Source organism: Rutidosis leptorrhynchoides, chromosome 2, assembly GCF_046630445.1.
Source record: "Rutidosis leptorrhynchoides isolate AG116_Rl617_1_P2 chromosome 2, CSIRO_AGI_Rlap_v1, whole genome shotgun sequence".
Taxonomy (NCBI): domain Eukaryota; kingdom Viridiplantae; phylum Streptophyta; class Magnoliopsida; order Asterales; family Asteraceae; genus Rutidosis; species Rutidosis leptorrhynchoides.
The window spans coordinates 26614108-26628483 of NC_092334.1; the positions used below are offsets into that span (position 1 = coordinate 26614108).

Genomic DNA, 14376 nt, shown 5'->3' on the forward strand with positions numbered 1-14376 from the left:
TTAATGGTTAATGGTTAAGAGAGTGTTTCAAATCTGAATGGTTCAGCACTGAATACTGAACCATTCAGCTTCATTCAGAGGTCAGAAATAAACGCGCTAAATGCTGAATGGTTCAGCATTCGATGTGAACCATTTATCTCGTTTTTAGATGCCCGTTGGTAGAAATACTATACCTAATGACGGCACATAATTGCAAATTGAAAGATTCTGAGACACAACTATGGCAATGTTTTATTCATAGAATTCTCTTAAAATAATACTCTTAGTATATTGTTATGTACTTTCTTGACTTTTGTTGTAGTGGGAACTATACTATGTCATCCGATGGTTGCTAAAGACTAACAAAAAAGATTCACCATTTTCTTAAAGAAACACTACTCAATTTTATACATAGATGTTGCATATATATCCATTTTAACATATACATATATATTGCATATACAATCAGGGTAGACCACACTAGTGCTAGTTCACTGTATGTACAATAACAACACACACCTACATTAATGCATGTTCATACTAAAAAGTACACTAATATGACATTTTAGGTAACATTTGGTGCTAGAAAAATAACTCACATACTAATAAGTAATAAGACCGTTTCTTCTTTAACCTCTTAGGGTTCATCTTCGATTTCAGAAGGTCAAAACTTCACATGATGAATTGAACATATGTCATAGATGAATCTAGTCATCCAGCGATGCAGGGAGGACTTTTTTGTTTGCTCGCCGAAGGGAGATTTCTGAACACATAATAGCCGCTATAGAAGCAGTCCCCATTAATATGAACAATCCAATAAAACTCTGAATATCAAGACTTTTTGGTAGAGTTTGATTAGGTTGTGATTCATCAGGAGCATGAAACCCCAAGTATTTTTTCTTCATTTCCATCAGGACATCACTTTCAGTAACATTTATGACTGCCCTCGTAAAATTCTGTAACATAGGAGATCCAAGTGGAAATGCCTGGATGATTAAACTTGTTAGCGTTGAAAATTTATGCCAACAAGTGTATACAAGAGTAAAAATTTGTTAGTTTATGAAGAGACTTACAAATGCAATTCCGGATTCCTGGTTTATTGGTCCAAACTTCGTATAATCCGAGCCATACTTTGCAAGAAAGAGTTCAATGTACGGGAGTTCATCGAACACTGCAGTAACGTTGCCGCTGGACAGAGCAGTTTTATATTCTTCAGCGCTATGCAGGGCAACCAAATTTGTGTCATTGCACATGTATTTATTCTTTATAAAATCTCTCAGAAAGGAACCATCTTGATATCCGACGCTTTCATAATTAGAAGGCAATTTCGGACGCAGTTGATCGAGTGTCAACCATGAGGACAACGTAGCTGTAAAAATCTGAACTACAATGAAAATCATACTTAACCACATAACTAGCACAACTTTAGAGTTCCTATTGACTATCTTCCCTGCAAAAACAAAAAATAACAACAATAATGAGAATGCAATGTTTGCATAAGACCACCTATTGTGGTAAATTAAAATGTTGTAGTGTTGAGGAGTTATAGGGGCTAACTACGTTAGCGTGCCAGTGTTGTGTAAAAATAGGGTCTCTGTGGTAGTGTTGTGAGAGAGTGTTGTGGGGTGTGTTGTTGGAAGCTTCGACAAGCCCAATACACCCACTATAGAGGATCTAGACTATACTAGGCTCACTACACCAACACTTTGACTTTGATTAGCCTTTAATTTTATGAACCCTTAGTACACAATAATGTTTAGGCGACAGTGTCGACCATATATCATTCAGGCGGTATAACCGACCATATATCACTTAGGCGGCAGAGCCGACCATATAACAAGAATAACACAAGTGCACTAAGAACTTAAATACAAACTAAGGCTTAACCGGGAAACTTAACAAAGAATACTTTTACTAATACAAAATACAATTACAATATTACTTACAACACTATCTTTCTCTTCTTTCACTCACTCACTCTTTTCTTACTTCTTCACTCCTTCTACTTCTAACTCTTCTTCACTTCTTACTTCTTCTCTACTTCACACTTCACTTACTCACACATTACACAAATGAACTACTCATCACCCATATTTATACTACCCCATGGAACATTCTAGAAACTAGATATTTCCATGGATAAATATCTAGATATTTCTATATAAATTTCTATATTTTTCTTTTCTAGATTTTTCTTTTCTATATTTTTCTTTTATTTTCTAATATCTAGATATTTTCTTATACATATTAATATCTAGATATTTTACATATATACATCTATAAATTCCATATTATTTTATAATACCAAATTTGCATTGCATTTTAACACTCCCCCTCAATGCAAATTTTCTTACGTTGATGACTTGCAGATCATTCCAAGTGCTTCTCTGAATTTTTCAAAATTTGCTTTACTTAGGCTCTTAGTGAATATATCTACAACTTGTTCATCTGTCTTTGTTGGCACCATCTTGATCTCTCCTTCAAGGACCTTCTCGCGTACATAGTGATAGTGCACTTCTATATGTTTTGTTCTTGCATGGAAGACTGGATTCTCTGCTAATCGAATAGCTGATAGATTATCACAGAAAAGTTTTACTTGATAATCTGTTGATTGATGAAGATCTTCCATTAGCTGCTTCAACCAAGTAATTTCTTGTGTTGCTGATGCTGCTGATCGATATTCTGCTTCGATGCTTGATAAGGATACAGTTGGTGGTCTTTTGCTGCACCATGATATTACTCCCGATCCAAGACTAAACATGTATCCAATTGTTGATCGTCGTGTATCATAGTCTCCAGCGTAATCAGCGTCACAATATCCAGTCACGTGACATTATTTTGTTTTCTTGTACAAAATGCCAAAGTTAATAGTGCCTTTAACATACCTTAAGATGCGTCGTACAACATCAAGGTGAGGCTTCTTCGGATTGCTCATGTATCGACTAACCACTCCAACTGCATAAGATATGTCTGGCCGGCTTAGTGTAAGATAAATAAGACTTCCGACCATCTTTCGATACATGGTAACATCTTGAAGACTTTTTCCTTCATCTGCTCGTAGTTTTGTATTCGGATCCATCGGAGTTGAGATAGGTTTGCAATTAAGCATTTCGTACTTTTGTAAAAGATCTCGCGCATATTTCTGTTGTCCTAGAAATAATCCTTCTCTTTTCTGCTCTATTTCGAGTCCAGGAAAATGTTTGAGTTCTCCAAGCTCCTTCATATGAAATCTGATAGACAGATTCTCTTTTGTTCTTTGGATCTCCTCATAGTGATCTCCCGTGATGATTAAGTCATCCACATATACTAGCACTATGGCTAGTTTTTCTTGATTTTGTTTCACAAATAAACTAGAATCTGAAGGAGCAACTGTAAAACCACTTTGTACCAAGAACTCACCAATTTTTCCGTACCAAACTCTTGGAGCCTGCTTCAAGCCATATAGTGCCTTCTTTAATTTGCAGACATGCTCAGGATGGATCTTGTTCTCAAAGCCTCTTGGTTGCTCCATATAAATGTTTTTGTCAAGTTCTCCATGTAAGAAAGCGTTCTTGACATCCATCTGTCATAACTTCTAAGATTTGCTAGCAGCTAAAGCTAGTAGAACTCGAATTGTTGTGATCTTTGCCACCGGACTAAATGTTTCTTCATAATCCAGCCCATATCGTTGAGAAAAACCTCGAGCAACAAGTCGAGCTTTATACCTTTCAATGGAGCCAACGGATCGAGTCTTCACCTTGTAAACCCACTTACAAGATATTGGTTTCACATCTCTTGGCTTTGGAACTAAATTACATGTCTGATTTTCTGTTAGTGCATTAATTTCTTCTTCCATTGCTTTCCGCCATTATTGACTTTGTGTTGCTTCTTCATAAGTGGAAGGCTCAATAGGTATTGATTCATCCACATGAGCAGAATTGGCATACCTCGGATTAGGTTGCCTCGGCCTTGTTGATCTCCGTAATTCTTGAACATGCTCCTCGGCATCCATTTGGCTTGGACGAACCTCTTCGGATGTAGATTGATGTACCCCAGTTTTCCATGGACTCGTTTCCTTAGAGTATGATCCATCTCCTTCTTTAATTGGATCCGATATGTGCTCTTTATGTTCTTCTTTCTCTTCTGGAACTTCTTCTAATCCATGAGATTCTGGAAGCTCTATCTTTTGAGGTGACCACCATGAAGAACCTTCATCAAATACCACATTTCTTGAAGTATGAAACTTTCCAGTATTTGGATCACAACATCTCCATCCTTTTCTTGATTCATCATAACCGACAAAAATGCACCGAATTACCTTCTTATCAAATTTGCTTCGTAGATGATCTGGTACGAAGACGTAGCTTACACATCCAAAAACCTTGAGATGGTTAACGGTTGGATTGATCTTCCATAATCTTTCATATGGTGAAATATATCCCAACTTTGTTTGTGGGAGTCTGTTAATCACGTATGAAGTCGTCCTCATACATTCGGCCCAAAATCTTCCTGGTACATTCTTACCAAGAAGCATACTTCTACAAGTTTCGGCAAGGTGACGATTCTTGCGTTCTGCGACTCCATTTTGTTGTGGAGTATTGGGACAAGTTAATTGTCTTCTAATCTTGTGCTTCTCAAGATAGATATTGAACTCGGTTGATAAATATTCTTTTCCATTATCTGTCCGTAAGCATCGAATCTTATAATTGAGCTCACTTTCTACCTTATTCTTAAACTCTTTAAACTTCAGAAAGGTCTCCGACTTTTCTTTCATGAAGTAAACCCACAAATACCTGGAGAAGTCATCAATGAATGTCACTATATACTTCATGCCTCCAAGTGATGTTTGTTTCACTGGGCCAAAGACATCTGAGTGTATGAGCTCTAGTGGTGTCTTGGACTGATGCGCTGACTCCTTGAATGGCAATTGGTGAGCTTTGCCAAATTGACATTCAGCACAAATTGTATCTGTTCGGATATCAATTTGAGGAAGTCCATTTACTATGTGTTTCACCATCATCTCCTTTAACTTGTTGTAGCCCACATGCCCAAGACGTTCATGCCAAAGATCAGCCGTCTCATTCTTTCGAGTCTTATCTACATAAGCTGTTTCAGCAAATAATACATAGACCGATTCTATTCTTCTTCCATGCATAACTGGATTTCCAACCACCTTTACTCTCTTGAATACGGACACATCTTCTAGTCCAAAGAGCACATAGTTCCCTTCTGCTGTCAATTGTGGTACTGAAAGTAAATTCTTCTTTAGGCCAGGGACAAGATACACCTTCTCGAGTTGGAGCTTTTGAGAGTCGCCTTCATTTGGAATTATTGTCTTTCCAATGTGAGAAATAGACAACCTTGAATTGTTGGCTGTCAACACGACTCTCTTTTCTTTGTAATCCTCCATTTCTTGCAGCTTTGTCCCATCGTTGGTCATATAATTTGAGCACCCAGAATCGATGATCCAATCATCTTTGTAGTTTACTTTTGATTTTAAAGTTGTTGTAAGAGCTTGATCATCTATGTCAGCTTCAACAGAAAGTCCAGCTTCTGCATCCCATGTTTCCTCATTAATGGTTGCTTCGAATGTGACCTGTTTCTTCTCATCTCTTGCGGCGGCCACATTTCCTTCAAAAGTTCGCCTTTAGGGGAATCTACAATCTCGAGCAAAATGACCCTTATTGCCATAATTGAAGCATTCACCATTCTTTCTCTTATCATTTTCCCCGTATTGTTGGCGATGATCTCTTCTTCCTTGTTGAGCTCCCCCTGAAGCGTTGCCTTTTGATTTTGGGTGACCCTTCCACCCATATGTCTTACTTTCTTTCATCGCCTCTTGTCTTCGAGATGTTGCTTTCTTCTTATTGGTGAAGAGTGCATCTTCTCCGTCTTTTATGGTTACTTCATTCATCTGCTTGGCTAATGCCTCTTGATTAGCCAATAAATTCTACAGCTCTATTAATGATGGTTGAGTAGGTCATCCTCTCACAGCGGCTATAAATCCATTATACTCGGATCTTAAGCCGTGGATGATAATTCTCTTCATCCTTGCATCACTCACTTTCTCTTCAGGGGCAAGTTGAGATGTCTCACGACAAATAGATTTCACCTTGGTGAAATACTGAGAAATAGATCGACTTCCTTGTGAGATACCTGCGAGCTCATTTTCCAAGAGCTGGAGGCGAGTTTCATTCTTCTTTGAAAACAATTTTTCAAAAGTTTCCCAAGCTGCCTTTGGTGTTTTCTCGTCACGGATGTGCTCCAATAGATCCTCCTCGATTGTAGTCTTCAATATAAATAAAGCCTTCCCGGCCTTGATGTTCCATTTTCTCAAGGCTTCGGCGTTTTCTTTCGGTGGAGGCGTTGTGTCACTGCCAGCAACTATTTCCCATAAATCCTGTCCTTGTAGGTAGGATTCTATGCAAGTCCGCCAATAACCATAGTTGTGGTTATTGAGACTCTTGATTTCACTACTCGTACTTGCAAGATCTGTCATCATGACGTCCAACGTCCAATAAGCTTGGTCCCTAACCGATGAGCTTTCACAGTTCCTAACTCCGCTCTGACAGAATCTCCCTTAGAGCCTTGGTGAAAACAAGTTGATGTAAACGTCCAACGTTTACCAATTTCCTCCACTAGAAATGGTCCCGAACGACCCGCTCTGATACCAATTGTTGGAAGCTTCGACAAGCCCAATACACCCACAATAGAGGATCTAGACTATACTAGACTCACTACACCAACACTTTGACGTTGATTACCCTTTAATTTTATGAACCCTTAGTGCACAATAATGTTTAGGCGACAATGTCGACCATATATCATTCAGGCGGTATAACCGACCATATATCACTTAGGCGGCAGAGCCTACCATATAACAAGAATAACACAAGTGCACTAAGAACTTAAATACAAACTAAGGCTTAACCGGGAAACTTAACAAAGAATACTTTTACTAATACAAAATACAATTACAATATTACTTACAACACTATCTTTCTCTTCTTTCACTCACTCACTCTTTTCTTACTTCTTCACTCCTTCTACTTCTAACTCTTCTTCACTTCTTACTTCTTCTCTACTTCACACTTCACTTACTCACACATTACACAAATGAACTACTCATCACCCATATTTATACTACCCCATGGAACATTCTAGAAACTAGATATTTCCATGGATAAATATCTAGATATTTCTATACAAATATCTATATTTTTCTTTTCTAGATTTTTCTTTTCTAGATTTTTCTTTTATTTTCTAATATCTAGATATTTTCTTATATATATTAATATCTACATATTTTACATATATACATCTACAAATTCCATATTATTTTATAATACCAAATTTGCATTGCATATTAACAGGTGTTAGTGATATGGCATTCTAGTTTTAATTTTATATTTATATAATTAATTTTATATTTATATAAAAATATATATAAATGAAGTGCAATTATGTCAACATGATGTACAAGTTTGTGAATGATGTTGTATCTTGTTCTGTACATGAAGTAGAAACAACGCAGAATGGGATGTTGAATTGCATGTTGTGATGCATGTTGTATGAATTCAACCGATCACATTCCTTTAAATATCGTTGTTTCACCCGTGGTTTAATCTACCACGCCTCGCACAACTTTTCCTGACAACGCCCCACAGTGTCGTGGGGCATTGTGGGCTGCCAGCTCAAATGCGTAACGCCCAAAATTGAACCGGGAGTGGTCTTATATCAATATTGTTGCTAGAAAAGAGGGTAAAAGGAAAATGTTTTCCCTATTATGGCTAGCCGGGTGGAGAAGTATTTTTACACATATGTACTCGGTCTATCCGGGTTATTCCGTGGAACGTTTTCAACCCCTTTCCTGCCCACCTCAAAATAAGCTGCTAATGAGGTTTGAAACGCGCGAGACCTTTTTAAGAATATTATGACTCCAAACACTAAGCTATCTTGGTATGGTTTGAAACAATACCTTCATTGAAGAAGAACGTAGAAACCGGGAACCATATGATCATTCTGATTGTCTTATAGGATGCTGTAAATTTTGGGTTGTCTGCACGATATTCCAAAATAGAGACTGCTACTCCAATATAAATACACATGCCGACTATTGCGAACCACAATCTCTTAGTAAAAGGTCTTAGAAATGTCCACAACGTTTGGCTCCATGCAAGTGATCCATGAACAAGCATATAAACTTCAGAGCTTAGATAAGGTGTCGTAAAATCAACGTATTGACCTCGACTGGAACGCACGGTTACATCACCCGCAACCATTTCACAAGTCTGAAAATTAGTATAATGAATTTTTTTTTGTTAAGCTCGTATATCTTTCATTCATTGTATTGTTATCATGATCATCTTTGTGCTGATTGTTGATATATTTGTTCACTTTCACTTTAAACTGAAAGGCTTTTGTCTAACAATAAGCGAGTTAACTAATTTATTTAGACGTTGTGAGTTCAAGTCTCATTTGATACAGAATATACATATACAGTTTCTGAATATACATATTCAGAAATGGTTACGTACGTACCGTTCCTTCAATGACATGTAGAAGTTCATCATAGCTACCGTTACTATACCCTGTGTAGTTGACGTACGGTTTGAAGATAGGCTGAACTCTGTATGGCAAAAATTGTAATGCATTGCAAAATATTGCTAAGGAGAAGCCACCTTTAACTTCAGAATTTTCTATTTTTACAAACTCAGTGAATCCATCTTTCTTTGGTACCCACACAACTAACTGTTGGCATGGACCTTCTCCTGTTTTATTAACCTGCCATGTGGGCCCTACAATTTCTGTTGTAGGCATTGATGCTAATTAATAATCAAAATCATGAACATTTTGGTTTCAACTAATTACATAAATGTAGCAACTTAACATACCTGCACATATATCAGCCGGCTGTTCAATAAGGCGACGCTCTTTTCTGAATCTTCTCCTGCGGCCTGATCTTTGTCTAATACTTGTAAGCGTCACCGTTTCTTTAGAGTGAACTTTTGAATATGGTTCTCTGTTTATCAAATTATTTGATGGTACTACTGTCGCATTCACAGAATGAACCATGAAATGAACACAAACCATTATCCCAACAAAGAACACAAACACTAAAGTGTTGTTGTTGTTGTGTTCCATATTGACTGATGGGTTGTATCCAAGCAGAATCTTGTGTTGTTTATATAGAGATAGAAGATTCAGTTAAGGCTTAAATTCTTTGACTTTTTCTTAAAATCTTGATTTTCAGACACCTGTCGGTTTGAATAATTCTATTCTAATTTATTTTGGTGATTTTTCTAACTTTCTGGTGTAGTTTTCACGTTCTCTCACTTCCCTCCTCAATAAGATATCGACTGATTCAACTGAGATAGTTTGAAGATAAATCTTGCATGTTGACTTAGAAATTTGGGAATACCTTAGGAAAAAAGGTTAACACCTCCAATATGTTTCCATGTTAATTAACACTAATCTCAAAACCAAATGCTCAGGATTCGATTAGTGATCATCGTACAGTAGTACAGTATCGATCTTTTGAGGTTCATAATGTTTTACATGCTTACCTATGTGGTGATCATTTACGAAAATGAGTTATTATATATGAACTGTATAATTTTTTTTTTTTTTTGGACAGCAGTTTGGGATCACTGAGGAGGCCTTAACCACTCACGCGTTCATCTCCTATAGTTGCATAACATGCCCCCAACTACTGCCCTAGAGGAAACCCGGACCAATCCGAGGGCATGGCCGTTAAAACCCCCCTCCCCGTTGCCCCCACACTAAGCGAAAGGCGACATTAGTGGATACTTCAGGTCAGGGATAACATTGAGTGCAATGTTGCAGCCAAGCGGAGTCAAACTCCTGACCTCTCGCTAAGAGAGGCAGACCACTACCAGTTCGACTGGTAAATTAAAGCTGATCGCTTAGTACGTTAAATAAAAAAAGCCTGGCTGAATCCTGATTGGGTTGGGAAAATGCTAAGAAACTACGGCAAGAATGCCATGACAATCATGACCTTTCTAAGATAATGACATTTCTGGATTCCAACAATATTATAGAATATCTTTTCATTTTCATTGGATTTGTATACTACTTGCATTTGACTTCTAAACTTGCTGATTCATATTTAATTAAAAATAACTTAATTGTCAACTAATCAAATATAAGAAGGCCAAGTGAAATGAAACAGAAGTGTTACCTAACTATAGAAAGGGACACATTTATTCTACAAACACCGAACCAAAAAAAAAAAACAAGTATAATGAGTAATGTTTTCCGGATATACAGCATCCATCTATCACTCAACGGGTGTTCTTAACTTTTTAGTCAAAGTAATTAAGACATATAATTGTTAATGATTTTTATTGTGATTTTGTTGTTGATTTCTGGATTGTAAGTATGTAAGTGCACAGAAAAATGTATCAGTTGGAAAACTCCGTATGTTTTTCCACTTCATTAATTCAAAACATCGACTGATATTACTTGTACTCCTACAAATTTGGTAACTGCTGTGTGCTGTCCCACTTATTTGACATATAAATGACACATAAAACCAACTTACAGACTTCATGACCACATGCTACGCACATGACACATAAAACACAACATTGAACATTTAACAGCATACTAATAATATTAACACATGGGACATTAACACTAACAGTAAGCAGCCTGCATTTGAGCTTAAACATTATCAAATTCCTCCCTTAAGCTCAAATCTCTTCCATCATTCCAAGCATTCTTTTGCCTTTTTCGAACAACTTAGTTAGTAGAGCTTTCGTGAGAATATCTGCTGCTTGTTCTCGACTTTCAACATGTTCCACATGAATTTTTGTTGTTTGCACTTGCTCTATAATGAAATGAAATCTCACATCAATATGCTTGCTCCTTTCGTGATGGACTGGATTTCTAGCCAATTCAATGGCTGACTTGTTATCAACTCTGATTTCTGTTGCTTCACTCATATTGAAGTTCAATTCACCCAGTAAGTTTCTCAACCAAATAGCATGACAAACACACCATGCTGCTACATATTCGGCTTCACATGTTGATAATGTGACTATGGGTTGTTTCTTTGATGCCCAAGTAAAAGCTGTATTGCCCATGTAGAAAACATAGCCTGATGTGCTCTTCCTATCATCAACATCTCCTCGCCAATCGCTGTCTGAAAATCCGATCAGTTTGTACTCGTTTGAGGCTGAGTAAAACAAACCGAAAGATAATGATCCTTTTATGTATCTGAGAATTCTTTTCAGTGCCTTCCAGTGGGTGTACCTAGGATTTTCCATATATCTGCTTATTACTCCAACACTAAATGAGATATCTGGCCTTGTACAAGTGAGATATCTTAATATTCCAACCAAGCTTCGGTACAAATTTGCATCAACACTTTTTCCTCCCTCAAATTTGGATAGTTTCAGTCCTGGTTCCATTGGCGTAGACACGGGATTACAATCAACCATTTTTGCTTTCTTCAGTATATTTTTAGCATATGCCTCCTGGGAGATAAATATGCCTGATTTATCCTGATAAATTATCAACCCCAAGAAATACTTCATCCTTCCCAAATATGTCATCTAGAATTCATTTGTCATAGCTTCTTTAAATTCCCTTATCATTTTCTCATCATTACCCGTAAATATTATGTCATCAACATATACGGCAATAAATAAGAGGCTATCTTTATTCTTCTTCACATAAAGAGCATGTTCATAAGGGCATTGATCATACCCGTTCTTCTTGAGATAAGAATCAATTCGGGTGTTCCAAGCTCGGGGCGCTTGCTTCAAACCATAGAGAGCCTTCTTTAATTTTAATACTTTTTTCTCTTTTCCAGCTCTCAAGTAACCCGGTGGCTGCTCAATGTACACCTCTTCTTCAAGTACACCATTCAAAAATGCAGATTTTACATCCATTTGATATATAGGCCACTTGTGTTGTGCTGCGTGAGAAATGAGCAGACGTATTGTCTCCATTCGAGTGACAGGTGCAAAAACTTCACCATAATCAATCCCATGTTTTTGACCATAACCCTTTGCAACAAGCTTGCTTTATGCCTTTCAACCTCTCCTTTAGCATTCATTTTTTTTTCTTGAATACCCATTTAACTCCAATGGGTTCATGCCCGTTTGGTAGATCAACGAGATCCCATGTCTAATTTCTTTCGATCGCTGCAATTTCATCATCCATGGCTACCTTCCATTTCTTATTTCTTATTGCTTCTTCAAATGTGACATTTTCTTGATCAGCTAGAAGGCAAACCATGTGAATTTCATCCGTTGCTTCATACAGATCTCGTAAACTTCTCATCTTTGGTTGTCTAGGTTCATCTTCATCATCTGAGTTATGCTCAATTTGTGTGGTGTTTGAGCATTCTCCTCTTTCAAAATTTGCACCAGTTAACTGTGGTTCGTGAGGTGAGATTACAAGTGGATCAGTGGTGTCTTGAACCTTCTATACTTCTTTATGATTTACCCAATCCCACACCCCTTCTTCATTCACTTGAACATCTCTGCTAATAATGATCTTATTTTCAATTGGATCTAGCAGTTTAAAAGCCTTTGTCTTTTCTGTTGGGTTTTAATTTGGTTTCCAATTAATGTGAAAGGCCTAAGCCCAACAAAATTAGGCCCAATGGTTGTTTGACTTGGTCAACCATCAGAGGCATCTCTTAATTCAAATCAAGTGCAGCTGTATTCATCATTTAGAGATCAAAAAAGAGAGAAGTCAACTCAAGAAAAAGTGTGTTTTCTCAATTCCCGTTTTTATGTACAGTAGCCCAGTAAATCGACGATCCTCGGAGATCCGACTGTTGAATCTTCTTCAATTTTGGACTGTGTCTTCCTGACATCAGGTCCAACATTCTCAACCGTTGAATTTTTCTAAAGAGGTCTGTAGGTCATGATTTTGCTGCTGGAACAGAGAGCAGTTTTTTGGGTGAGATAATTCCTCTTTTGTCTTTTAGGTTGTTCATATACTTGTTGATTGTTGTAGTTCAAGAGTATGATGATGTTGTATACCTCTAGATGATCTAGAGAAGACCTATTATATTGTTCTCCTTGTTGATGATAGTGAAGTTTAAGTGGCTTACGAGTCCCGTGGTTTTTACTCTCGATTTTGAGGGTTTTCCACGTAAAAAGTCTCGTGTTTATTGTGTGTGCTTGATTATTGCTTAGCTACTGATTTGGTATTGTTTAGCTACTGATTTGGGTTGGATTTGGTATAGCTTGTTTGTTAGCATCCTCACGGGTTCATACGGGTCGGGAAAGTATTGGTCAAACGGGTTTGTTTCCGCTTTGTAGATTGTCCGTTGTGATTATTTTCCCATTAAATTGGTATCCAGAGCTTAAGGTTATTTGATTGACTTGTGTGAAAGATGGAAGCTAATACAAGTAAGATGGTTAGTATAAATGGTTCAAATTATCATGTTTGGAAAGGTAAAATGGATGATCTTCTTTATGTGAAAGATTATTATTTGCCTGATTTTCCTGAGGATAAACCTGAGGAAAAATCTAATGCTCAATGGAAAATTTTGCATAGACAAGTATGTGGGTATATTCGGCAGTGGGTTGATGATAATGTTGTGAATCATATTACTGGGCAGACTGATGCTAAAGCCTTATGGAAAAAGCTTGAGCAGTTATATGAGCGAAAGACTGGGAATAACAAGTTGTTCTTAATTAAGCAGATGATGGCTTTGAAGTATCATGATGGGACTCCTATTACAGATCACCTAAATGCATATCAGGGTATTATTAATCAGCTTGCAGGAATGGGTATCAAGTTTGAGGATGAGATTCAGGGTCTCTGGTTACTTGGTACATTACCGGACTCTTGGGAGATTTTTAGGACATCTTTGTCCAACTCTGCACCAAATGGTATTATCACCATGGAATTGGCTAAGGGTAGTATTTTGAATGAAGAGATGAGAAGAAAGTCACAAGGTTCCTCTTCACAGTCAGATATCTTGGTCACAGAAACGCGGGGGAAAAGTCATAGTAGAGGTCATGGTAAAAGAGGCAAGAATCGTAGTATCTCAAGAAAAGGAAAGTTTTCTAATGTTGAATGCTATCATTGTCGTGAAAAAGGGCACACAAAGTGGTATTGTCCACAGTTAAAAAATGAGAAGAAAAAGGCATATGACAAGAATAAACAAAAGAAAAGTGATGGTGGTGATGATGATAAGGTTGAAGTTAACGGTATCACGGATGAGTTCTTTGTTTGTATTGATTATGATATGATTAATCTTACTCATGATGACATGAGTTGGATTGTTGATAGTGGTGCTACATGTCATGTTGCAATATGTAGAGATCACTTCTCATCTTACACTCCAGGTGACTATGGATTTGCTAGGATGGGTAATTTTGGGTTATCAAAGATCGTTGGTATTGGAGATGTTTGTTTAAAATTTGA

The 14376-nt window shown here is 37.2% G+C and overlaps 1 protein-coding gene across 1 annotated transcript; it reads right to left on the reverse strand.

The window, feature by feature from the left end:
• Positions 1-440: 440 nt before the first annotated feature.
• On the reverse strand, positions 441-9100 carry LOC139890648 (glutamate receptor 2.5-like). The gene is made up of 5 exons (XM_071873553.1): positions 8853-9100; positions 8500-8765; positions 7937-8249; positions 1053-1429; positions 441-965 (listed from the first exon to the last, which is right to left on the reverse strand). Exons 1-5 carry the CDS (start codon positions 9049-9051, stop codon positions 687-689), a joined length of 1434 nt encoding a protein of 477 aa, XP_071729654.1. The 5' UTR covers positions 9052-9100; the 3' UTR covers positions 441-686.
• Between the last annotated feature and the right edge of the window lie 5276 nt (positions 9101-14376).